At 48.2% G+C, this 27855-nt stretch overlaps 1 protein-coding gene across 2 annotated transcripts in view; it reads right to left on the bottom strand.

The window, feature by feature from the left end:
* The window catches only part of LOC144165201 (putative RNA-binding protein 19), a 97170-nt gene that overhangs the window by 13368 nt on the left and 55947 nt on the right, over positions 1-27855 (bottom strand). For both annotated transcript variants that reach the window (XM_077695321.1, XM_077695320.1), the window contains exons 22-26: positions 26235-26301; positions 21159-21303; positions 20755-20862; positions 11384-11486; positions 9789-9927 (exon numbers count right to left, since the gene is read on the bottom strand). In XM_077695321.1, coding sequence (XP_077551447.1) covers positions 9789-9927; positions 11384-11486; positions 20755-20862; positions 21159-21303; positions 26235-26301 — 562 coding nt within the window. The remainder of the gene's footprint in view (positions 1-9788; positions 9928-11383; positions 11487-20754; positions 20863-21158; positions 21304-26234; positions 26302-27855) is intronic.

The following is a 27855-nucleotide window of genomic DNA, read 5'->3' on the forward strand; positions in this document are numbered from 1 at the left end:
TTGAAAGATTTCGTGTTTTATAGTGCCCCCAGCGCTTGTCCGGATACAAACGGTGCTTTATTCACTGAGAAATTACACAATTCAGGTTAAAATTTTGATTTTCCCGCTCAATCGTCCGTTTTCGTGGTCCCAAGTGACATCACTGAAACCGACTGCTCTGCAGCCTAGAGTACCTTCATTCACGCATCCGCCGTACAGGGTAGAGACACGTATACGCTGGCGCCGCCATTTTCGGTTGCTCGCTCGTCGCCGAAGCAAGTCATTGTGTCAAAACCGCGCTAAAATTATCGCCGCAACGCGGTTTACTGAAGAAGTTTGAATCATATTGTCTGTTTTGCGTTGCTAGGTCTCGTGGGAAACGAAAAGAATAACGCGTTGAGCCCGTTGGCCCAATTGCGGCGGCACGGGACCGTTCAAAGTTTGTCTCCACCCTGTACAGCGGTGTTGGTTTGTTCCCGCGTTTCTTTACGTTCCGTAACCTAGATGGCACCACCATACCGTGGCAAGCGTTTGGTTTGTTTTTGCCCGCATTTAAACCTGGCTTGTTTTTGTTCTGGGAGAAAATATTCGTTCCCTGAAACAGTGCTCGCTCGACAAATGGGGTCACGTAAGACACCGTTGCTTGCGTCAATCGGCCAGTGTCGTCTGAGACAACCCCAAGCCCCGTAGTGCTGTGCAGCGAAACCAAGCATGCTGTGCGCAGTACGAACAGCAGAACGCATCAGTACTTCTATGTTTACATGTGCTTTCGTAACTTTCACTGTTTGTCCCATCATTCTTATTGCTTTGTAAAGAATGTGCCCTAAATTTAAGCGCAAATCGCTCGTTCGTCTAGTTTGTAAGTTCTACCTAATTTGCGTCTGCTTCTGCCAGCCTCCGCCAATCGCAGAGCTTAGCTCATGTGACGACATAGGTTTTGTTGCGGGAAATGAGCTGGTGGGTCGCATGACCATTCCCGTTTTTCCTAATTATGTAGCTTATTTGAGCGAAGTTTACGTTAAAAGTGGTGTCAGTATGATTCTAACCAGACAATCTTTTGAATGAACCAAACTTGTGTTTTCTCTTCATGGCTCCTTTAAGGATGACGTGCAGTTTGTGCTTTCCAATTTTTCTGACTTTTGCCTTTCCGACACCCTCCCCTCCGTTCATCTTTGCGGAACACAGCTCCCCTCAGTCTTCCCTGCAGACGGCCGAGGTTGGAGGAGGGCGATTTCTTTAAACTTTTCCTCCGTCTTGAGTCGAGTGGAAACAGGACAAAAGAAACTGGCAACTATACCTCCACCAAGAGGAAGCGGGCATACCACTGTAAAGGAAGAGCACCGCAGGGTAGCCCACCAAGAACGGGACGCCCATACTGACACAGGGAGCGAAAGGGAGCCGGGGCAGTTGGGGACAGAAACATTCGTCTGCTCCATCCATGCCGGCTCACTCCCTTGGCACGGTGAGAAATGCCTGAACCAGAACCGTCTAGTGTGCGTGCTAGCTGCCTCACGCCTACAAGTAAAGGTTTGGGAGCCATCAGTTTTACACAGTGACAGAAAAGTAACGACGTAACTTCTTCACACTAACTGAAAGAACTTATTTTGGCAACTCTGTAACTGCAATAGAGCTACTGTTTGGCTTAGGCAATTGCAACTGTAACACTGCTACTTTTTCCTGTTGACATGATTGATTGATTTGATCTGATTGTAGGGTTTAACGCGCTGACGCAATGCAGGTGATGAAGCGCACCGTAGTGGAGGGCTCTGGATTAAGTTTGACCACCGAATGTGCGCTGAAATCTCGTATGTGCGCCGAAATCTCGTACACACGGGCATTTTTGCTTTTCGCCTCCATGAGAAATGTGGCCCCCGCGGCCGGGAATCGAACCCGCGACCTCGCGCTCAGCGGCACAACGCCTCAGCCACTGAGCCACTGCTGCGGCGGGTACTGGTAACATGCCCATGACAGTCCGAAACACGGCTGCACTCTAAAGGGCGTGATACACGGTGAGGGCCACAAGCTGCGCCTCCAGCATTGGCTGTAATCCTCCAGGCGTAATACGCTCCTCCGGCGAGACGTCTGAAGTCGCAATCAGCTTGAGAGGTCATCTGTGACCGCAACTGAAAATTTCTGCGCTTGGTCATGCAATGACCACGCGCAAAGAACTTTCAGAGAGGGCAGTTAACATGCCCCTTTAAAAAGGAAACTAAAGACAAAACCGAAGCTGGTCTAAACAGATAAACTGGCATTCACAGAACATGAATACACGAGTCTCTGGAGCAGTACTGTTAAAATAATCTTGTAAATAATAATAAAAAAGCATCGAGATGAAAAAAAAGAAAAAAAGAAGTCGAAAAAAAAAAGATGCAAAAAAAAAAGTGTCGAGATGAACCGCGACTGAGCGGATTTGCCAAGAGTCAAATAACGAACACGAGAATGAAAAGCGCACCCACACACTTTCATAAGTCATAAGCAATAACAAATGCACAGGTACAATTCAAACAGTGCCGACTTTCGCAAGCTGCCAAGCCATGGCACCAGTGCAGTTGCGATGGTTATTGCAGGTTTGGCGTAGTTACATGCCTGTTACCTCCAACTCTACGTATACCAAGGCTGTGCCACGCCAGCCCATCTGTCTGACATCCCTCGATTAAATTTGAATAGTGAGCTTTAGAATAGTGTACACAGCCATACGCAAAGAGCAAGAAGTTAGCGTATGATATTTCTTTGCACTGTTTGAGCGCATGCTCCTACATGTCTCCTTGTTTACATCTTGGGGACAAATAGCGCATCGGCCCTCCAGGGTTCCGCTCTTCTGTGGACAGTGACTTTCGTCTGCGCTCCTCTCTTTTTAAAGGCGGTGCCGTGCCGTTTGCTGTGACACTGCTGTCTACCCGAACAAAGCTTTGCAGCCACGCTGGCAGCCAGTTGGGTGTGCGTTGCGGTCGCTTCGAGATGAAATGTGACGGCGTGCTCTTGCAGGGGGACTGTGCTCACAATGTTGGGAATTATCACTAGCGATGATTCAACCGCACATTGGGTATCTAGAGTGTGCGCAATAAAAACCTTCCTGGCTTGAACCGGAGTGTAGTGACTTGTTGTTTGGCCCCGTAAATCACAAGAAGCGAGTGCTACCCTTACGACGGGCAGGAGGCAATCGATCACCTGCTAATTTTGTGCTTCGGTCTCAAAATGCATATTATGACAATGTGTTTGTTCAAAACCCTTTTCTTGATTGTTTTGAAGTTGTATAAAATGCATGTGTCAAACTGAGTCTTTTGGTTCAGGGCGTTGCGTGCCAGTGGTGCGAAGCAGCTGCTTTGCTTGCACTATGGTGCATACCTGGGTAAAATGATATTTGTATCATGTTATGCATGTTTTTCATTCCATACTTGCGCCAAGGTGCTTGTTAGTGGTGGTTTGGGTGCTCGTAAAAGCTATAGGCACACTTCTGGCAGATGGGCTGATAGGCAACTCGCTTTGCAAAACATTCAACACAAGGCGCAATAAGCGTTACCACATCGCAACAGAAAACTGACGTCCTTCTAAAACTCTCCACATGTTGTGGACGTAGTGGGCCACAAAACTTTAGTGTTGCATGTACACAAAAGCTGTACTAAATCTTGCTAATAGAGAGTTTTAGCACACAGTTACCATGTTTAAATTGCGAGTGCTTGTGGGAGCCGAATGGGGATGTGCAAGAAGTTACCATGCACGGTAACTTTTCGGCACAGGCTTTACCGTCGTCAGCAACCTTCCTGACCAAGTGAAGTGTGGGAGATTCGAAGTGCTTCGAGCAGTTGGCTGGTCGCACCAGAGATGTTTAGGCTTACCACCACAGTATTCTTTGACGGGTGCTCTCAGAAGCAACATGGGTGGCATTTTGTTCTCCAATTTTCGCCCAGATTATCATCTGCTTTCTTGCATGAGCATCTTCACTTGCGGCTCATGCGGCCTTTCAGCGAGCGGTTAGAAGCGGTCGCTGGAGCTGCCTGCACCACTCCACGGCCAGTGCCGACGACGTGTTTCACGTTTCCATGAAAAGAAATCGCTCCATGCGCTTCACGCTTTAGAACGTTGTGCAGAGAAGCCACCGCCTTTGCCCTTTCTGAACATCTGCAGATAGCGAGCCGCGCAAAGCCGAAGATTTCTACCACCTGCAGCCGCCTTCGGCATCGTAAACACAAGGTGTGGTATAAAAAAGAAAATCCCGCTGGCGTTTTAATCACATTGTCCCACGGCATCTGTTCATAGACGCTAAAAATGCAGTCATGGTCCTTCAAAACACAAACACAACGGAAGTTAAAGCCATGCTCTCCATTTGTCAGACTGCACTTGCAATGTGCCAGACCCTGCAGCAGCAGCTGATGTGGAAAAAAAAAAAAAAAAAAAAAAAAAAAAAAAAAAAAAAAAGATTGTGCTTTTGTTTTTTAAGTGCCGTGCATTTGAGTGATGAGAAATATAGGATGACTTGTGAGGTAGGTTGCGATGTAATTGGATTCACGTATGTTTTGCCAAGCAAAAAGTGTTTTCTTGTTTATGTTCAGTTCTAGTTTTGAACTGTTCGTGTCAACCCTACATTGCGGTGTGAAATGGAGAAGTTTTTTCTGAAGGTGTTTTTTGTTGTTTGTTTCTTTTTATATTTTGCTTTGGTGTTTTACTAGCCTGCTAGTTCTTCCAGTGTTAAAGACAGCGTTTGTGAATGTCGCGGCCGATTTCCATTTTCCTTTTCTTTTCTGTTTCTTTTTTTTTCTGAACGCTTGTAAATACAGCGCCATTACAGGATACACGCAGGAGACACGCAAAATACAGGAGACATGCAAAACCTACCTACCTACCTACCGGCCAATCGCACTCACATTGGTGCCATGCAAAATTCTTGAACACATCATTTTTATGCACCTGGTTAACTTTCTTGAATCGAATAATTTTTTCCATCCATCTCAGCATGAATTTCAAAAGCATTATTCGTGTGAAACGCAACTTCTCACGTTCACTAACGATTTGCCCTCATTTCTCGACTCCGGATTCAAAACCGATTGTGTGTTTTTGGACTTTACTAAAGCTTTCGACACAGTTAATCATCAACTTCTAGTACTAAAACAACTCAGTCAGTTAAACATGATACTCAGGTCTTGCAATGGATTATTGCCTTTCTAACTAACCAAACTCAGTATGTGCTCGCTAATGAAACAAACTCACCTTCAGTTCCCATCAGTTCTGGTGTGCCTCAAGGCTCTGTTTTAGCACCATTGCTCTTCTTAAGACCTTGCTAGTTATATATCCAGTTCTACCCGTCTTTTCGCAGATGATTGTGTTGTGTACCGCAAGCAAACTACTAACTCAGATGTTGCAGCACTACAGACTGACCTCGAGGATATCACTGCTTGGTGTACGCTTTGACATATGCATCTGAACATTTCTAAATGCAAACCAATGAGAATTTCGCACAACCAATCATCCTGTCCAAACTATTTTCTTAACAATATTCCCCTTGACTCAGTAGTTTCATACAAATACCTTGGTATACATATATCTAACAATCTTTCCTGGAAACGGCATATCGCGTACATAGTTTCAAAATCGAATTGTATGCTTGGATACCTGAAGCGAAACTTCCACCTTGCACCACCTTCACTCAAAAAACAATTGTATTTCACTTACGTTCACTCTAACCTAGAATACTCCTCTTCTGTTTGAGACCCCGGTTACATCACCCTTAAAATAGTTTAGAAAGTGTTCAGAACCGCTCAGTCCACTTCATTCTTTCCGAATACCACCGCACAGCAAGCGTTACTAACATAAAGACCACACTTAAAGGGACACTGAAGTGAATTTGTCAAGCTCCCGTTTTTCTTGCACTGCGTAGACTGGCTCAAATTAGCACACTGTTCATCGTTTATCCGGTTGACAAGTCGGTAATTATTTTAACAAAGCGCGAAAGAAAAAAACTGCCGTGCGCGGTTTGCGGCGGCCACACCAACTAAAGGCTGTGACGACAGGAGGAGACGCACCGTGATTGGACGATGTCCAAGGTTAGCATTCAAACAAGTTTCGGTTTCGGTTCTGTAAAACAACATGCTTGACATCTGACGGCATCGTTGGATGGGCATTCTCAATATCTCAGTAATCGTCGTACCGCGCTTCTGCCATGATGTCGGCTGTAAAATGCATTACATAAGCCTCCCAGGACGGCTTCGAATCGTAGCAATCACTAGCCGAGGCCTACACAGTGGATGAACGCCCTCCGCGTCCCGCAGACGCTGAAATGCCATGCGCTTTTTCCCCCATATTTGGAGCTTGCCTCACTCATGCCCGTATTGTAAAAAGCGTGTTCGCACCAGGTCAAGGGTCTGTTGATTCTGGCCTGTGCCCACTGCCTGCAAGCAGTCGGTGCATATGGCAACAGCACGCCAACTCGCTAGCGCGCTAGTGTCAGCCTGCGCGCATTCTGTGAACTAGTTCGTGGAGCAGTGAACGTTATGGCCCAAAAAAAGGTAAACTCGGTATAGAAAACATCGGCCAAAAACGAAAAAGTCAACTTATAAAAAAAAAAAAAAAGAATGTACCCCCGGGGATTCAAACTTGTGACTTGCAAAACACTTGCAATGACATGCCTAGCGCTCCAGACCACTCAGCCACTGGCAGGCGCTGCTAACCTTGGAAATATAAGGTATATCATGTATCACCAGTTTACACTTTTATTTAGTTTTGGCATTTCCAGCAGCTTAGGTGACTATTTGTTGTATTGTGCTCGTGCAGTAAGCGTCCCACAAGTTTCCACAACATCTCACGTCTAGAAATTGCATTTCTTAGACGGAAAAGCATTCGCAGATGCGTAGTCGTGCTGCTGACCGCTGAGCTTGTTCGCCCAGCGCAAAAAAGTGCTTCCTGCACCCTAGTTTTACGCTGTAGGGTAAAAGTATCAGTTGATTTATTTCCTTAGTACCAATATTGACTTCGCTGACTCTTCTCCCGCTTCAAGTGCCCATTTTTTTCCTACAGGCGTACGAGTCAGTGAAGCGTCGCATGTGCGCTTGTGTGAATTAAGCGACCTTGACTTGGAGCTAGATACAGTGTACAAACTAACAAAGTAAAGAAAGGCACATTCTTCCATTTACGAACGTGTCTTGGCTTCGCTTCAACTGAGTGAACAAACTGCGACGACCCATCGGCGGCCGGCGGATGAAACACTGGGCCGACTGACTCTGTCGGAAGGTACGCGAGCCGTGCAGTAGCGCAGCCTATTGCCAGCTCCTCTCCTGACGTCACACGAAAACGCCAAAGAAAATGGGCGAGGGTGCAGAGAGGAGGACAGCATTTTCGAATTGATTTTTCTACTAAATAAATTTGCGTACACGCAGTCAGAGTGGTCGAAACATGACCTATGGACTCCAGACTACAATTTGCGCTCGTAATCCCGCAATGTTTACAAATCACTTCAGTGTCCCTTTAAAGGAGCCATGAAGAGAAAATGCAAGTTGGCTTTATTCGAAAGATTTCGTGTTTTATAGTGCCCCCAGCGCTTGTCCGGACACAAACGGTGCTTTATTCACTGAGAAATTAAACAATTTAGGTTAAAATTTTGATTTTCCCGCTCAATCGTGCGTTTTCGTGGTCCCAAATGACATCACAGGAACCGACCGCTCTGCAGCCTAGAGTACCTTCATTCACGCATCCGCCGTACAGGGTAGAGACACGTATACGCTGGCGCCGCCATTTTCGGTTGCTCGCTCGCCGCCGAAGCAAGTCATTGTGTCAAAACCGCACTAAAATTATCGCCGCAACGCGGTTTACTGAAGAAGTTTGAATCATATTGTCTGTTTCGCGTTGCTAGGTCTCGTGGGAAACGAAAAGAATAACGCGTTGAGCCCGTTGGCCCAATTGCGGCGGCACCGGACCGTTCAAAGGTTGTCTCCACTCTGCACGGCGGTGTTGGTTTGTTCCCGCGTTTCTTTACGTTCCGTAACCTAGATGGCGCCACCATACCGTGGCAAGCGTTTGGTTTGTTTTTGCCCGCATTTAAACCTGGCTTGTTTTTGTTCTGGGAGAAAATATTCGTTCCCTGAAACAGTGCTCGCTCGACAAATGGGGTCACGTAAGACACCGTTGCTTGCGTCAATCGGCCAGTGTCGTCTGAGACAACCCCAAGCCCCGTAGTGCTGTGCAGCTAAACCAAGCATGCTGTGCGCAGTACGAACAGCAGAACGCATCAGTACTTCTATGTTTACATGCGCTTTCGTAACTTCCACTGTTTGTCCCATCATTCTTATTGCTTTGTAAAGAATGTGCCCTAAATTTAAGTGCAAATCGCTCGTTCGTCTAGTTTGTAAGCTCTACCTAATTTGCGTCTGCTTCTGCCAGCCTCCGCCAATCGCAGAGCTTAGCTCATGTGACATCATAGGTTCTGTTGCGGGAAATGAGCTGGTGGGTCGCATGACCATTCCCGTTTTTCCTAATTATGTAGCTTATTTGAGCGAAGTTTACGTTAAAAGTGGTGTCAGTATGATTCTAACGAGACAATCTTTTGAATGAACCAAACTTATGTTTTCTCTTCACGGCTCCTTTAACATTCCCTCTCTTGCCTCTCACAGAAAGCTTTCTCGACTATGCGTCTTTCACAAGATGTATTATCACAATCATCTGCTGCGATCACGTTTCATCGCATCCCCTTCCTATACTTCTACCCGTGTAGACCACCATCATAAAGTTCGCATTCCATTTCAGCGCACTACAACATAGAGTAATTCATTTCTTCCAAAAACGTGCGCTGATTGGAATCCTGTGCCTGCCTCATTGGTTACTATCACAGACACTCATCTTTTTCGCGTTGCACTTACAAACATTATCTAAAACGTACACCCGTATGCCTTATCTGCTTATCTTTTTATCCCTTAATGTTGGTGACGTGAAAGTGGCGCACTAAAATCAACTGAATGTTTGCACAGCAATCTACTTGCGAGTTCTTGCTTATGTTCACTTTATACTTGTATTGTTGCTTAGCAGTGTGTTTTTCAGTTTTTGATCATATTCACGTTATACTTGTTATTGTACCGTAACATGCGTGTCTTGGCTCATGCCTTCTGGCTGTTGGTTAATTTCTCGGAGTTCCCTTTTTTTACGTGCCTTGTATTCCACTACTATTGATGTAGCCCCTCCCTCTATAACGCTTCTTGTAAGCCCTGAGGGTAAAAATAAATAAATAAATAAATAAAAATAAATAAATAAATAAATAAAGGCTATTCAACAATGGACCATATTCACACGATCAGTCAGGTGACAGAGAATTGCGCTGAGTATACTATACCCCTATGTATCGCCTTCATAGATCATGAGAAAGCATTTGACTCGGCCGAAACCTCAGCAGTCATGCAGGCGTTACAGAACCACGGTGCAGACGAGCATTATGTAAGAATACTACAGGATATTTACAATGAATCCACAGCTACCATCATCCTCCTTAAGGAGCAGCAGTAGAGCAGTAAAATACCTATAAGGAAGGGCGTCAGACAAGGAGACACAATGTCCCCAATGTTATTCACAGCATGTTTACACGAGGTATTCAGAACATGAGATTAGGAACAGGTGGGCGTATTGGTTGATGCAGAATACCCGAGTAACCTCAGAGTTGCTGATGACGTTGCCTTGCTAAGTAACTCGGGGGACTTCTCTGGCTAGCTGACGGGGAGTACGAAATGTCTGGTGGCAGCGGAGATTTCGCATCCCCGCAGTTCCTGCACCACACGAGCTCCACGGTGGCCCATTTGCAGCGTCGTAGCCCCAAGGCAGCAGCAGCAAGCACTCACCGCTAGCCCCCTGCAGGAGGAAGTGGTGCGCGGTCTTCTTGCGCAGGCTGTCCACTTCCTGGTCGTCCGTGGAGGCCCACTCGAGCACCAGGCGGCGCCCGTACAGATGCGTGCTCTGGCACAGGGCCTCGAAGGCACGCTGCACAGAGGAACCCCAACGTCAGCCCTGGTCCTCTTCCTCCTCTACCCACGACGGCAATCGTGCCATGCAGCACCACTCCATCAGCTGGCATTCTGTTCCCCCACTCTTCCAGGGTTCGTACAGGATTCAGGGACAAGAATTCATGGTCACTGAAGGACTTTTAAGACCCTTCCGGGGCATTTTTAAGGGTGCAGGTGAGCATGTATACTAACGTTTCACTGCTGTTTTTACAAGCTAAACATTTGCTTCTTTACATCTTCGAAAATGACCTCGAGAAAAAGCTTTTTGGAACAGCTCCACCCTTTGGAAGTGGCCAAGTTTACCCGCACCCACAGTAATGCTGAGAAAGATTTACAAAAACCATACCATCTTGAACTTTTTGAACTTTTTCGAGCTCTACGAATGCTCTTAATACACAGCCTCCGATAGCGAGGAACATAACTTAATACCCCTGCCATTCTCATCCCCAAATTTCTGTGTTGACAACTCTACTTGCTCTGCCCACCAACACACCCGTCAAAGTAATATATTCCAGTAACACTTAGGAGCTAGATGCTAGAGGCAATGCAGAAAGCAGCATGGAAAATTGGAAGGGGACCTATGCTAGTTTCTGCCTCATCCGATGCAGGGCTTTCGTTCCGCACGAGCAATGTGTAAAGCAGTACGCCTGTGCTCCGAAGCTCACTTTGAATTGTAAAAAGCATATTTTGGTTTGGGAGTGCTGATACAAGTCACAAAAACCTGGTCACATAATCGGGTCTCCTCTTTGTTGTCCAAAGAAATCGAGGGTTTTCAAGGACAAGGAAAAAATTCCTGGCTTTCAAGGCCTAAGAAAACTCAATTTCCAATTACAAGGGTTTTCAAGGACCTGTACAAACCCCGGCTTCTCCCCTTGCCTCGTCCACCAAGGCACTGCACAGGCCTCCAATCGGACACTGTCCCCCCCCCCGGGCTGAGCACCCTTTGAAGAAGAGCGCAGAGATGGGCAGGACTTGCACTCTTTTTCAAAGGACTGTGCACCACCTCACCCAACAGCAAGTTTTACTGAGGACTGACAATTTCTGAAGAAGGGTACTGCGTTGCGAATCGCATAGGTTGCCTCTTCCCCCAAAATTCTTTGAAAATGTCTCTCTATCCACACACTGAAAATTTAGAATGCACTGCTTAGTCAGTTTTGTGCCATCTTTATTATGCTTGTGCTCAACATTCTCGCATGCAAATTAAATTTGTAAAGAATATTGTTCACCATACGCAGAATGCAGCTGTACGAATCGTAACTGCAAATGGTTGCACCCATTTGCGACAACTACTGTACTCTCAGATTCTAAAGAGTATTTTGATATTTGAGAAAATAAAATAAAAAAAACGTTTTCTTTCATGTGAGCCTGCATCATTCCAGCGTGTGCTAAAGGAGCGAGCATGGTGTTGGGGCCACAGTAGGCAGAGGCCTCACCTTGGCGTCGTTCTTCGTGTGGAAGTCGACGAAGCCAAAGCCCCGGTGGCGGCCCCCGGCCATCTTCTTTGGAAGCCGGACGTCTCGCAGGCTCCCGAAGACACTGCACATCACAAGTGCCTCAGGGGGGGGGGGGGGGGGGGGGGGGGGGCAACCACACTCAACGCAGCCCACATGGGCACTGCCCACAGGTGTTTCCATCAACAGCCCACACCCCTGGTAGCTGCCTGTCATCATGCGCTGACCACCCATAAACACCACAGGGACAACTGGGGCCTTAGGATGAAGGCTTCGACATTCCCCACGGGTAGTCACTCAGGTCTGCTCACAACAAAATGTGCAAGTAAGTGTTCATAACTTCCAAGACTGCACAAATCGTGAGGCCATCTTGTTATTTTCTTTTTTTTTTTTTGTTGAGCAAAATGAACAATTATGACAGCATAGCAGATGCCTTTGCCATGGGATCCACGCTTTTCTCAACGGCACCTATGCTACGCACATTTGTGGGTCAGCCAACAGGCATGATGCCCGAGCTGTAGAAAAAGAAAGAAAGCCACCAAGGGATTTCTTATGAGTTGTGAATATGAAAGCATTAACGTCCCATTTATTGTCGTTAAGACTGATAGTAGGGTCGCCGACGCAATGCAGGTGATGAGGCGTGCCGTAGTGGAGGGCTCCGGATTAATTTTGACCATGTGGGGATCTTTAACGTGCGCCGAAATCTCGTACACACAGGTGTTTTTGCTTTTCGCCTCCATCAGAAGAGCGGGCGTTGAGGCCAGGAATCGAATCCGCGACCTCATGCTCAGCAGCGCAACGCCTTAGCCACTGAGCCCCCGCAGCCGGTTATTGTCGTTAACTGGGTTTTCACAATGTGTGTAATGTGTAATGTAATGCTTCGTGCAGCATGCTTAACGCTATTGTGATTGTCCGTATCTGCGTTTTTTGCTCTATTACCACGGTTCTCGTTAAGGCACGTTGGCGAGGCCGACACGACGACACAACAGCGGCGCCGACTTCGAAGTTGGCAGCACTGCCGCGCCACTCACGGCATGCTGGCCCACATACTACAGTGCGCACCCCCAAGACCCCGCACCCTCAAGCATCCGACAGCTACCAGTAACAGTGCGAAGAGCCATCACCTCGTCAGACTACAACACCCAGAAATTAGTCGTCCAGTGCGTCCGGGAGGCCCTGGAGAGGCAGCGGGTAGGTGGCGCGAGCCCCTAGGGGCCGAGCGCCGGACGCCCGACCTGAAGCCCCTAGGGCTGGCCCGGATGACGCCATCGGCGCCACTGGACCGTTACTGGTCAATAAAGTCTTTTCTCTCTCTCTCTCTCTCTTCACATGACGCCGACAGCGATCCGAACAAGTCAGCCAATCGAAAGTCAGCTTGCTTTTTTCTGTGTGAGTACAAAAGCAGTGATTTCCCTACACGCACCTTAGGGGGTATACATGGAGGAAAGAAAAGCTTAGAGGAGTAGTGACACCAAGTTTTCGTGTTATGTTTTTCTTTGCTGCTATGGGTGCCTACCAACCCCCATAGAATGGGACATCAGATGGTCCATCGAGGCATAAACAATTGTTTGCATCCTCATCTATTCATTTCAGTTTCGGTTTCGACGGAACAAACACCGAGGCAGCCACCGTGACAGGAGGACGCATTTGACGTCAGGGTTCCCGCCGCACCGTGCTGTGACGGGTGCGATGAGAACCCCCTGACGCAGACCGTTCGTGGTTGCAAGTGCCCGGGCAGCAAGACATGAGCACAAGGCGAGGCTGCGGCTGTGCCAGCCGCAGCAGCAAGCGCTGTGGCTACGTCACGGGAGCCCTGTCATCGGCAGTTTGGAGCGAGAAGCCGATGGCGCCATGCCGATGTCCAAAGAAGATCCGTGCTCAGCTTTCTGTGGTGTGCAAATATTTGACTTGAAATATGTCACACTGAGGTTCATGGGAGTTGCCTCAAACACAAAGGAATTTTTTTACACAGTTGCCTCAGCTTTAATATTTTCTGTCAGAACTCCTTCAGGAGAGGCTCTCTGCCATTTTCAGAGGTCACCCCCCGAGTTTGCTTGTATTTTGGACGCGCCCGCCACCTCCTTCCTCTGCCTGCTGACCATTGGCCACCGGCTGGGCCGCGCAGTGACCCAAGGCCTCAATGGGCCAGCCTTGGCCACAATTGGTAGGACGCAGTGGCCGGCGACCTCCGATGAGCTGAGAAAACCACACGACTTTCTCCAAACTCCTCCCAATGGTCTTTCCTCCACAGAGGTATATTTCTTTGCAAAGGCGCCCCATGATTCATAGTTCTTTTTCCCCTCGTCCTTCTGAAGGCCCCCCCTTAAATTCATCACCAGTGGTCTTCTCTTTTTTTTACACACGACGCAGAATTCTTTGAGTAGCACTGGAAGGAGATGCCCGCAAAGTGACACACTGTCAAGACCTGGCTTGTGATGGAAGCAACCACAAGTTCAACACGAAAGTATGGCAAATACAGCCTTCCCGTTCCCCACTTTGTGGCTGTGTTTCCCAAGCTGCAAGATGTGCTCGGGGACCTTTTGTTTCTACTGATCACCACACCCACCGTTGAGCACTCCTTTTTGGTCCTCAACCAGGTTTTGCCAGAAAGAGACCCCCTTTTGCCTAATCATGTAAATGACCTGCTAAGCGTCACCACTGCAGGTCCAGAACTGCCACATGTCAAAGAATGCCATTGAGAACGACCGACATGTTTTTTAAGGTCTCATTGCTGAAGTGCTGGTGCATTACAGCAAGAAACCCACGCGTATGTAAACGTTTGGGATGTGGTTTTAAGAGTGTGCACATGTATTTGTGGAGCTTTAATTTTTTTTCGCTTACTTCAAGCGGGCGATCACCGATGCCCACGCAATCAAACAGCTTCGTCGCTACTCCGTCAGTGCACCATTCACAATTTCATCACCATCATCATCACCAGCCCATTTAGGTGCACTGGAGTGAATGGTCGGGATGGGCCAAGTATCTGCGCTTGTAATGCACATACCCAACTGTGTGCACCAGTCGCAAATTCATAGCACGGGGCCATATTCTCGATGCCGTAAATTCACCGGGAACTGTGAATCTGCCGGAAGCTTTGTTTGATTGGCTTTCACTTTTGGTACTATCAGAGTCTTCCAATGCTTCTCTGGTCATGAAACTCCCGGCCAAGTTTCGTACGGAGACAAAGGCTACCGCGAGTGGCGCCACTGTAGATCGGAGGGCATCGGGCGGCCGCCACTGCTCTGTAGCCAGACCAGCAGGCAGGAACGCAGTAGCAGCATGCCCGTTCACAGCAAAGTTTTTCGCCACTCACGAAATGATAAGTCCATTTGAGCGGCCCACGACACGTAGAGCGAAAGTGCACTGCTGGTAAGGCAGCGTCTGTTTTATCTTACTCCGTGGTCCGTTCCCTGCCAAATGCTCTCATGCCACGCCCCCGGCTGCCCTCCGATCAACACCAGCGCAGCGGCGCGGCAGCGAACGAAGCTCTGCCATAGCGTGATGGCGAAGTTCCATGACCAGAAAGGCATTGAAGGACTCTGGTACTATGCTTCCGGTTGACAAAGCGGTTGCGTGTGCTTTCGTCATTTTGACGTTTCATGACATTTCATTTCATTTCATTTATTTACTCTAAAGGCACAGGGCATTAGTAAGAGGAGTACACCAACAAATAACAGCATAGAGTTTATAAAAAGTCAATGTTGGAATAAATTACAATTAAGTGTTCGAAATGGCTGTTTTGAAGTCATTGGCCTCAGTGATCAATGCTGGAAGGTGGCTCCTGTCGCCGCAAGTTTTGGGGACAAAAGAGTTAAAATATCGGCTCATGTGGCTGAAAGGAATGCCAACTTTGTATTGGTGATCACTGCATGATGATATGTAGGTTGGGGGTGAAAACAGTGAATCGAAGAGGGCTCTAAAAATTTACTGGCACCAGTTCTGAAATCTCTGCCTTTTTCTCTACTGAAAGCACATAATTCTTGGCCGGCAATGAAAAACTAGGCGAAATGCAGCAGATATGACAACATAGGCCTGCCCTTGCTATTCAACAAAAATATGGCCTGAATGTCACGCCCTCTCTGTGATTGGCTGAGAAGGCATGACTTAATATAAACAGTTGTCAAGAATGCTTACGTTACACACTGGCAACTTCAGCCTGCGAGAAAGTGATGTGATGTTTCATTTCATTTCATTTACATAACAACTTGCAAACGGCAGCTGCCGTCGCCGTGAAATAGGGCAAAAATTACACCATCTTCCCGTAAGGGAAGCCTGAGTAGTATGCGAAGCAGCCATGCGGTCGACTGAAGTTCCCATTAGTTTTCAGATCGTCGTTTCCGTTGACGTTCAGCTTCGCGTGCCTTCGTTGTATCGGTAGCTTCTTGACGTAGTTTGAATGAGTGAAGGACATAAGGCGCGTTCGCAGCACATGCTCCCGTCTCGGTTTGTAGCGCAGTGGGAAGAGGGCCACGTACCTCCCGTTGCGGCCAGAGAGTAGTGGGATCGAAACCCCCTGCTGCCTAACTATCTCTTTTTATAGTGGACTGCGCTGACATCAGCCCAAACGCTGACAGGGCTGAAGAGACGCTCATGCGCAGTGGAGTGTGTACAGCCGGACAAGGTAGGGAGGGACATAGCCCCGAGCATGAGATGCTCCGCATCTAAAAAATTTCACCAACCTTCGGCGCAGTGAAATCCGCGTGCATTTGCAGCAGGCGCAGTTTCGCACAACACGCGGTTTAGAACTGTTTTCTAGCGAAAGAAATATGTTTTGTTTGTTTCCAAGTTAACAATAACGGAGTATAAAAATAACGTCTCGTACTTTGGCTTTATGCTTGGCAATTATTTGTTTGGCCTAACAGTAACAAGGAACCCAACGCATGGCATTCGTGCACACCCCTCCTAATAAGCTGGTGGGTCATGTGATCGAATTCAAGAGAAAAATAACAAAGAAAAGTGACTGCGCTGATTGAACTCGAGCTCGACGAATGAGTGAATCAGCGCCATCGGACCGCTCTGCCGTTACCAGGCGTAGCATTTCGTTGTCCTTACCACGTCTTACAACCGATGCTCAAGGCCGCATTTTCTGTGATCACGCCATCAATGTGCAACATATTGCAGCAGACAATAGTGGGGCGGCGGTGACAGCTGGGAAGGTGATAACGCAATAAAGCCTGCATTGAAGCAGAGAGCTAAAGAAATAAAAAGGTACGGCAAAAAAGATTGTGTGGCAAAAAAGATTGTGTGATGTTCTTTAGCTCCACATCCGCCTTTTGCTCGCCTTTGGATCAACGATACTCGGTCGCCTCGTGGTGTAGCCGCCAATTTCAACCTGAAGAAATGGTTTCTCTGGCCAACCTAAGCAGCTGTCCTAATTTTTATAATACATGCCAAGTGTTCTTATATCTTTTATATGCAATATTTAATAGCTTGGTTGTGATCTTTATAAGCTAAACATCGAATTACACTGCATGTCGTCCCAGTTATATGTGCATCAGGTTACTGGATGCTTATGTTTTGCTGACGCAAAAAAACACGGCGAATTCACCGTGAACTTATTCACTTGACAATATGGTCCATGATACGGTTTACTCTGCTAGCAGCCTGCACTGCCGCCTGGCTTCTCGGCGTGTTATATATACAGTGCTTGTTGTTGAATTCTCTGTGTTCAGGAGTTGGACTTGTGGTAAATGCTTGCAACCTTCATCATGAAGGTCGGTGTCAAGGGCGGCACAAGTCAAAAGTCAAGGGTGATTGCCGCTTAACCCCCAGAAGACTTTCTGCGTGCATAGAAAGCCCCTGAATACAGTTGCACCTCGATATAACAAACCTCGATTTAACGAAATTTGCGATATAACGAATTTTTTCAAGTTTTCTATCAAAATTTTGCTAAATCTATGTATTTTTATCTCGATTTTATGAAGTAATTTCGTGCGGCGCTTTCGATTTAACGAAGTCATGGCGAGAAAGGAAGAACGAACTTCCGGTCGAGGCACGTTTTATTTTGCCTCTCAGAGCCTACATTGAAAACATTTAGTACTCACATTAACTATTACAAGGCTAAAATGAAAGAAAAGCGGTGAATTATGCGGTTGACAACAATTAAAAGCGATGAAAGAAGCTGCTCAAAAACCGCTAGCGGTCATGGACGGTTTAATAGTGCGGCCACCATTTTGAAGTCTCCATCGTTGCCTACACCAGCGCCCTCTATGCTTAGGCTGCCGAAGGCCGAAGCCTACTTGTGTCTTTTTCTACGCGTCCTTGCTCACGGTGCTGCTGCTCTAGGTTGTGCTCGCTGATAACCAAATTAATATTTTGTTCGTCCATCATTAGATCATCATTAGAAAGAAAAGTGTTCCGAACAAGAGCCTGAGGAAGTGTCGGTGAAACCGAAGGCCATTGAAGTGATGGATGCCATCGACGTTCTGCGGAGGCATGCAGGCACACGTGAATGTTGAAGAGAAAGCCTTGTTAGCGCTGTCAGCATACGAGCGTCACGTAAAGCCCACCCTGGTCAAGAAACGCCAAGCACTGCTTACGGACTTCTTCACTACGGTTTGAACATCGAGTGCTAATGGCAATAAATTGCTCTCCGAACGTGGTCAAAACGTGTTCATTAGACAGCTGCGATGCGGAGAAATCGGTTTCTTTAGGGCTCAGCGGGCATAAAAGTAATTGCTTAATCAAATTTGGCCAGAAGATATTTAATGTAAGCTTACCGCTTTAGCGGGAGCACGTAAGCGCTGCTCCACAAAGTGAAGCGGTCCGTGTGTACTACGGTCAACTCTCAATCATGGCTTTATCTTGAGTGTCGTGGTTGCATCACGCGCCCATACTGCACAGCCTTTGTGCATGAAAAAAGTCTTTCGTAGGCTTTATAACACCCTTCCACTGTTGGTCCGCCGCACCCCTCAACGCGTCGCGCCTAAGCCTACCACTGAACGGACGAAAAGAGACGTAACTTCGAACCAGCACCTCGCCGGGTGGAGTTCACGGGGCATGGACGCGAGTTAAATTGACTAACAGCAGCGTTTAGTAGTGACCGAAATGAAAAAAAAGAAAAAGTGGAAACCTAGTCTGCTATCTTATTTAATGAGGCGTTGCAGAAAAAGCACCGGTGTTACGACGACGCGAACCACTGTCGGCTATCCGAATTCCATTGCCTAAGTGTTGAAGCTCTTAATTGACACGATTTTCGCGGCCAGTTTTAGTACAAATTTCGGTTTAAGTGGAGAAATAACTACATAGCAGTTGTTTCTGAGCGATGGGCAAGGTTTTGAAACCTCAATAACTGGTTAAATTAACTGTAAAATCGAAACCTCAATTTTACGAAATTCTTGATCTAACGAAATTTTCACCCGCAAGTACGACTTCGTTATACAGTCGAACCCCGCTACAACGAACGCCGCTTCTACGAAATTTCCACTTCAACGAAATATTTCCAATTCCCCGTCAGCTAGCCATAGAAGTCAATGCAACAAAGTCCTCGCCACAACGAACCATTTGTCTGGCTTGCTTTCGCTTCAACGAAATTTTAGATGATTTGGGCTGGGTTCGAACAATTATTTTACAATAAAATAAGCATAGCGCCAGCTATCTAACTTTTTATACATTCAGGATGCTTAGTTTCACCGAAAACATGCGCGTTGCGACCACACCGCCACCCAAAACAAAACAAAAAATAACTCATAGGCGCACGCCATTGCTTGATGGTGATAACGATGTGGCTGGCCGTCTTTACACGAGGCGCAGGCCCGCTTCGCCAAGGCGGAGCCCCAGAGCTACAGCCAATCCGTATCCAGTTGAAATTGCATGAATGTGCTCCGCTGCTGGCGCGGTGCCGTCATGTATGCGTTGTGAGCAGCTGTCCTTGTCGTTTTCCTTCTACCATTCTTCATAGCCAAGAGCAAAAATCATGTTTGCGTGTTTGGTCTTGAAGCCTAGTCATCCTATCTTAGTCGCGGGCGCGCGGTCATGTTAAATGTAAGCGCGCGCGTCTTGCCTGCCAAGGTCAGTAGCTGTCGGAGGATAAGATAACGGCACTGCTCCTGCCACAAGCGAGAGGGGGGCTTCGGACGGCCTAGCAGTTATCTGCAAGTAATCAGCTCGGTGGGCACGCCTTGTCGTACAGCGATACGTTTTACGCCTGCATATCTTCACCCCCCTCCGTAACACGTTCTTTGGGTGGTGAAAAAACAGATAACCATTGGTATGTTTGTTATCCAAATAAACATGAGTTCTTGCGCGTCACTCCTTTTTCTAAACATTGTATTATGCTGCCAATGTTGCGGAAACGTACGGGGCTATTTTTCTGGCCTTTCCGTGGTGTGTTGGGGCAGATTTCGCCTCAACGAATTTTCGCTTCAACGAAATTTTTCGCACGTCCCATCAATTTCGTTGTAGCGGGATTCGACTGTATCAAGGTTTAACTGTATGTATCATTGTTTGAGAAAAAGACAGCGAAAGCAGGAGCTCAACCTCCACACTTTTTTAAGGGTTGGATGCTCCCCACTTTTCAAATACTGACTGTAGTATCTCTTTGAAGAGGTCACAGCCGCATTGCCATCAACTGCCACAGGACTGGTGTGGCCAGCCATTGTCTTCAAAGAACAGAGGCCAATCTCCCTTTGCCGGCATCATCGTCATGTCCAGGGCCGCATGAGCGCACGCACTGTTTTTCTCACCCTTGACGTTCCATTAAACATGGACCTCGATGGTCGTTCCTCTCCCCTTGACACTCGAGTCTTGTCCTTGGGGGTCGAGGGATCCCACACTGACACCCATTGACGCACGCATTGAGCAATGTGCCTTGTGAACAAGAAAAGGGCACATTCTGTTTGAAGACGCCAAGCAGCCATTCTGCCACAGGACGAGGCCTACGCGCAAGTGCAGCTATAGGGGCAACGCAGTGGGCTGGCCGACCGCTCCATGGCTACAGACGTCAACTGCGGGGCCATGTTGGCCAATGTAGCAACAATGGCTCAACGTAAAGCTGCGAGAAATCGCCCTCCCCCGAAAAACTGCCCACCCCCATTCAGGGTCGAGGTATTCAATTTTCTAAAGGACTCCAAAGATCGCCCACCCCTGAAATCGCGCTAGCTTCGATGTCTTTGGAAGACCGGGGAGATCCCTCCACGGAAATATTCCACTGCCGCGAACACCGTTGATGTCTTGATTTTGAACGAAAGAGACACAACCTGTCTGGCTTTTTTCCCGCAGTTTTGGTCGGCGGTGTTGCAATGTTTTTGTAGTTTCTCGCACCTGAGCCGAAAGTTGGCCCACTGTGTATTTCTCCCTCGATATCTCTGTAGTTTGGGCAGGTAGCCGAGTGCCGTGAGTCTTCCAAAACCCACCTGAAGAGCTGGCGCACTTCCTTGTCGCTGGCCTGGAAGGGGACGTTGCGCACCAGGATCTTGGTGCCCTCCTCCGGGCTCCGGTCGCCAGGGCGCTGGCCGGACTCCCTGCACACGTGGGGAGGCGTGACAATGGCACAGGCGTGAAATGAGGGCTTTTCACTCGCTTGAGAAACAACCCACCCCCACCGGCCGGTGCCTGAACTCGAATGCAGGGCGCCCAGAGGCTACTGCAGCGCTGCCGATGGCACCCGGGGCCTGCTGGCAAGCAGCTCTTTCTGCACAGGCCCTTTCGCCTGCCTTCTTTCTGTTCGTCCCATCCCGCTAAAACGCTACAAGCCGGGCCCCCGACGGAGCACTGTGCTCTTCCCGCCATCCCCTCTAGTGCGGGCCCCACAACTCACTGTTGCTGGCTGGTGGCCCTGGTGGACAGGCGCAGCTCGAGGGCGTGGCCGTCCAACTGGGAGCGCTGCAGCTCCTTCAGGGCTCGCTGGGCGTCTGCCCGCCGCCGGAACTGCACGAAGCCGAAGCCCATGGACAGCCGCTGGCCTGCACGGGCACGGCAAGGGCTCACACTCTGCCGCGACCACCAGCAGCACACTTGCAAGAGCTCTCTGGTGGCACGATGCTCCCATCCTCGAAAGGCCAACGGGGCCCACTGTGCTTGTGCACAAAAGGCCTTTTGCCAGCACCAAGCCTCCTCAACACAGCTCACCAAGGGAGGGCAGCAGCACACATCTGACAATGCTCAAGACAAAAAACAGCATGAGACTGCAGCACTGGCGTAAAACGATTCATTTGCTACGTGTGGGCACATTTATACCTACCGTATATTGCTGCACTGCAGTCGTTTTTCTTTTCCCAGAATCTGGACGCCAAGTTTAGGGGGGCAAGCTTATACATAGAGCCCAATTAAACTGGGTAAGACAGAAGAAATGGAATTTAAGCAAACCTTGGCAAACAATGTTTCGTGTACACATGGCAGCAACGTACTCTATACCAGCAATAAAGTAAAAGTTGTTTTACTTCTCCTTTATCATACTTGCCAGATTTGCCGGGATGGCATTAGGGAGATCTTACCGGGGGCGGGAGAAGGCGGGAGGGGGGGGAGCAGCAACAACAGAATGGGTAACTTTACACACATTTTTTTATTTACTTACAAGATAGCAGAAAATGAACTGTGTCTTTGCCCAAACTACCAACAAGCTACACCACTTAAATGTTCGACGTTGCTAATGCCGCCCTTTTCACAAAGTCCTGGAAATAATACTGCAAGCGCAATACAAAACAGCAGGAACTGAACTGTTTTGTTGTTTCGTCTAAACTAACAACAAGCTACATTACTGGAGACTTGCTAAATCTTCAGAATGGCCGTGCTCGTGCGTAAATGAGAGCGGCGGCGGCGCTGCGTTTCTATAAACAGTAAACTAACAATGGGACGATCAGGTTCACCGTCTGCGCATGGCCGACTATGCTTTTTAAGCACTTCACTGATAACGATGCGAACTGGTGTCGGGTTGGATTGTCAGGTATACCTCCGGCGCATTGTGGCCATACTGGGAAAAGGATTAAGCCGAAGATGGGTGCGTTTTCGGGAGATTTTTGTTTCGGTTGTACAATCGTACAAAACCAGGAAAATTCAAGAGTCTCCCGGAAAATCCGGGAAACCTGGCAGGTATGCTTTATGCATCTTAGTTCTAGATTTTAAAGATGCCGTCCACACTGGTCCGAACTGAGGCCGAGAAAGCTTGTGACCAGCACAATCAGCTTTGGCTTCGGCAGAGGCTCTGCATCGACTTCTGTGATCTCTGCATGCTCGCTATGCACTCACACTGCCCGTGTTAACAGAGAGGGCAGGCCTGGCAAGAACTCGGCAGCTTTGCCAAAAATTCATTGTGAAGTGTGCGTCAGGACAATACCGAAATGCCACCAACTCCTCGGCAAAGTTGCAGTGTGGCGGCACTTAGGTGCAAAACTATTCTTCGTGCACAGTCAGCCAACCACTTAGCAGTGGAGCTTCATTACGGTGTTTCAAAACAATGCATCCAAAGTTGGCGGCAAAAAGGGGACAAGCTTTTTGCATGCCCAGGATTGCAAATGTGCTTCCGGGGCCCGACGGAAAGCAGGCATCCCGTCATTGAAAAAGTTCCGGAAAAGCGGATGAGAGAACAGCGGGACAAAGGCCCGAGTTTGCCCTATGAGGACATTCAGGTGAAGGCTTACAGTGTTACAAATGAGTTGAACATCGCCCACAGTGAGTTTAAAGTTTCAAGAAAGTGGGTGACAAAAGTTTGGTAAAAGTGGGTGAGACACTGGCGGAGTTTTTCCAATCTTTTACGCCACTTTGCCCTTATTTCATACAGGGACACTAAAAGCTGAACGAAATTTTGTTTCAATTAAGAGATCATACGTGTTGTAGCTCTCTCGGCTTTTGTTCGACGAGAAACGATGCGTTATTTGCTGAGAAAGCTGGCATTTCAATCTTCCATTTTTTTGTGACGTAGGCATTGTGTCGCAAGGCACCAGTGCGGTCCAGAGCCTAAACGGTTAGTGCTGCGCACTCTCACGCTAGCAATGGTAGATTTTACTCCGTCAACGTTTCTCTGGCCAAGGAGGCTGGCTCGAACTTTTATGATTTGTCACCGACGGAACAAGAAATGCTTTTGAATGCTCGAGCGGCCGCTGTGCACGCCTACATTGGGAGTAAAGTGAGCTCCCTTTTGAAGCGACAAGCGGCCACCCGGGGGGTTGTTGCACCTGCCAGGCAGGCGCCTTCACCTCACCTTGTCTGCGATCACTGCCACCTCATATCCCATTATCTCACACGAAGCTAGCATGAAATAAACACTCTTTCTGGTAGCCACGTCAAGTAGTTCTCATATGTGAGCCAGCGGTCTCCTGGGAAACAAGGGTGGAGCTATATGCGACGAACACCTTTATAAATTGTTCATCAACAGTGGCTTGCAGCAAATGGAATAGGACAATGTTAAAGGAGCCACAAAGACAAAATACAAGTTCATTTTATTCGAAAGATTTCGTGTTTTATAGTGCCCCCAGCAGTTGTCCGGATACAAACGATGCTTTATTCACTGAGAAATTAATCAATTTCAGTTAAAATTTTGATTTTCCCGCTAAATCGTGTTTTCGTGGTCTGCAATGACATCACAGGAACCGACCACTCTGGGTGCCTTTATTCATGCGTCCGCCGTATAGGGTAGACACACGTATACGCTGGCGCCGCCATTTTGGGTCACTCGCTCGCCGCCGAAACAAGTCACTGTATCAAAACCGCACTAAAATTATCACCGCAAAACGCTTTACTGGCGAAGTTTGAATCATCTTATCTGTTTCGCATTGCTGGGTGTCGTGGGAAACGAAAAGAACAAGGCGTTGAGCACATTGACCCAATGCGGCGGCACGGGACCATTCAAAGGGTGTCTCCACTCTGTACGGCGGCGCTGCCATCATGGTATCCTACGGAGGCATTCGCGTGTTTTTTTACGTTACTGAACCTAGATGGCGCCACCATATTATGGCAAGCCGTATTTAAACCTGGCTTGTTTTCGGTCTGGGAGAAAATAATCGTCTCGTGAAACATAGTGCTCACTCAACAATTATGGTCACGTGAGACACCGTTGCTTGCGTCAATCGGCCAGTGTCGTGTGAGACAACCCGAAAGCCCCGCAGTGCTGGGCAGCTAAACCAAGCATAGTGCGTGCAGTACCAACAGCAGTACGCATCAGTAATTCTATGTTTACTGTGCTTACGTAACTTCCACTGTTTGTCCCACCATTCTTATTGCTTTAAAAAGAGTGTGCACTAAATTTAAGCACAAACAGCTCGTTCTGCAAGCTTATAAGCTCAGCCTAACCTGCATTTGCTTTTTCTGGCCTCCGCCAATCGTAGAGCTGGCTGGTATGACATGATAGGTTCTGATGCGGAAAATGAGCTGTTGGGTCGCATGGCCATTCCCTCTTTTTCTAATTATATAGCTTATTTGAGCGAAGTTTACGTTAAAACTGGTGTCAGTATGATTCCAACGGAACCGTCTTTTGAATGAACCAAACTTGTGTTTTGTCTTCATGCCTCCTTTAAATCGGTAGGATAACCACCTGCAGTAAGTAAACTGTACTTTTCACTCGCGATAAGGTTCCCTCAGCTTTCTCGCAATTCTCAAACTTACTAAACTTGCTAGTTTAAATCAGTACAAATGGGAATCACTAAGCTCACATGCCGAATTGTTTCGGCATCTGCGCCTGAGTTGCGTGGCGGTGTAGCCCCAAGCTAGCACATGAGGACAGCTAGGTTCTGCTGTCCCACCCTTCTCTGTTTTCTTTCCACCGACGCACAGCCGGGTTACAGCGGCAATGCCCGTCGCTCTAGCCCGGCCGTGGCCAACGCTTCTGCGTTCGGGCCTGTGAATTCTAGGTAACGGCAGGCAGCATCTCTGGTTTCATTCTTTGTAGAGCCACAATGTGTGAATTCGAGTGACATCGCATGGTCAATTGTTGTGGGTGTCGTCTACAGCTTTGCTTTCCAACCACCTTCACAGTGGACTGGAGCATACCAAGCCAAGTGGGTATGCTTGGCTTGGCAAACGTGTGCCAGGGATGCTGGGTGGTCGCTCAGAGGCATGCACACTCGAGCGCTCAGCATTGCCTTGATTTCTTCAACTGCTGGGTGGTTGCTGCGAGGCAGGCGCTCATGTGCGCTCGGCATTTTCTTGGAAGTACTTGTAACTGCGGACAGGAAAAATTATGATTTGCTAAACAGCTTCGCTGTCAAAAATATCCACTTGTACGCCAGTGCTAGGATTGTTTTTTTTCTTGGGGACGTGCACCACCCAGCAGGCACTAACACGCCCAAGCAGGCTTACAGGAGGCCCTCTTGGCCACTGCTCCCGCACCGTGCAGTGCGGGCTACACAGGGAACCCAGTGAGAGTGCGCCAGCAAACAAAACTGTTCCCTCGGTTCTCTTTCCCAGTCGGCCTGCACAGCGTGTGCGCTGGGCCGACTGGGAAAGCGGAAAAGGAAGCGACACCCACAGCACACTGAGCAAGCAGCCCAGAGCAGACAGTGGCGCCGTAACTGAGGATGAAGTGTATCGCTGAAAGTGAGGAAAACGGCCAAACTGGGCAACAGGGGCTTCTTGCTGGGCCTGGGCCATGGCTCTGGTGTGACCCCAGGAGAAGCTCACACTGTGACCTGAAAGGTCCCACTGAGTGTGCCCTGGCCTCCTGAAGCCAGGTCACTGCTGCCTGCTGTCACAGCCGACCACGGAGCAAGAACAAGCCAGGAGGGGGCGTGGCTAGATAACCACAGGTTAAGCTAGCGACACCTCTGGCAGGCGTGGAAACTGCACGTCTCCGGAATCACTTGGTCCACCATCAGGTGTCACCCCCCCCCCCCCCCCACCCCCCCCCTTTACTGCGACATCGCCCCCTGTGCCCCCGAAGAGGAGCGAGGAGAAGAGCACTTGCCAGGATTCTTGAGGTCCTTCTTCTTGGCGATGGTCGCCTCGTGCACCGTCCCGCACTGCTCGAAGTGCTGCAACGGAACAGCCGACAGGTGAGCCCCTCGGGCAGGAACTGGGGGTAAGCACCACCAAGGCGAGTACCCCTTTCCAAGGCACACGTGCAGCAACACCAAACTGTCATCAGCTCCAAGAGGTCCACAATACCGTATTTATTCGAATATAAGGCGAGTTTTTTTTTCCAAAATTCGAATTCTCGAAGTCATACCCCGCCTTATATTCGAAGCTCAGTATAGTATTTTATGGCAGTTTCTTCTTACTCTCCAAACTACACCTTTGGCTTATATTAGTGACCGCCTAATAAATACGGTACCTCAGCCCACACGCAAGCCTGGCTATGAACCAAGGTTCAACACCCATTTGGTGCCTTTTTCGCCACTAGGCGTGACTTCAAAACATGGGCAAACAGCGTATAGTGCTGCGTCAAATGGCACTGTGAGAAAAGTGGGTACCGTATTTTCCGGTGTATAAGTCGCGGTTTTTTTCTGAAATTTTCGTTGGTGCGTCTTATCCACCGGTGCGACTTATGTATAGAATAAATCCGGTTCGCGGCAGCCGCACGTGGCCAGCGCACGTAGAGACACAGCTCTATGGCATAATGAATCCGAAGCCCACTGCTACAGCGTTGCTCGTAGCCCATAAGTCACTTCGGGACGTTAAACCAAAGAACTTGCAGCTTTTTCTAGTCAAAAACAATGATACGACCTGCGACAACCGCGCGCCACTTTCAGTCACGCGCAGTACCTACAGTTCAGAATAAATTCAGAGTAATATAAAACTGGGTTGCAAAAACAAAATGCAGCTTATAAATTATTACAGAGAGTTACTCTGAAGGAGGTAAATATGCTGCTAATTTTTAAAATGACAGCTTGTTGATAAGTTTCGATTTTCGGGCCGCTTCCGTTCGCGTCACTACCATCCTCCATGACACCTTTGTTGCGCTGATTTACGACAGCAACGACAGCACGCAAGAGACGCGCGATGTTAGGAAAGGTGACCGAATGGGACTCCGACTCTTGGGACTCCATTTCTACAAAAACAGTTGTAGCTGGGTTGTTAAAGGCCGGAGTAATCCGGTCCGCGAGTGGTGACACGATGTTGGCGAAGAAGACATCAGTGAGTCGGAGGAAGACAGCGATGCGCCAACGGAACACCCACTTGAAGTTGCTGAATTGTTTATTTGTTAGCGATTCGAAGAAAGACTTCGATGGTTTTGCCTAAATGCCGTCTGTAAGTACATGACATCTGTGTGTATCAATAAACCGTTTTTGAGAAGCTCTGTCTAGACTTTCATAGGCCGCCGCCGCAACCATGTACTTTTGCCTCACTTTCTAACGATACGATTCACTATGCGTTTACCTAATTATCAATTGCGTCTTGTATACCGGTGCGTCTTATACACCGGTGCGACTTATATATGTTTTTTTTCAAAAAAACTGTCATTTTAAGTGGGGTGCGACTTATACAAAGGTGCGACTTATAGACCGGAAAATACGGTACCAAAACATGAGGAAAAAAAAAAAAAAAAACTGCTTTTGGCAGAAAAGATGTCCAGTTTTTTTGGAGCT

The sequence above is a fragment of the Haemaphysalis longicornis genome, unplaced genomic scaffold (assembly GCF_048455015.1).
Source record: "Haemaphysalis longicornis isolate Haplotype H1 unplaced genomic scaffold, Haemaphysalis longicornis Haplotype H1 scaffold_14, whole genome shotgun sequence".
In the NCBI taxonomy this organism is placed as follows: domain Eukaryota; kingdom Metazoa; phylum Arthropoda; class Arachnida; order Ixodida; family Ixodidae; genus Haemaphysalis; species Haemaphysalis longicornis.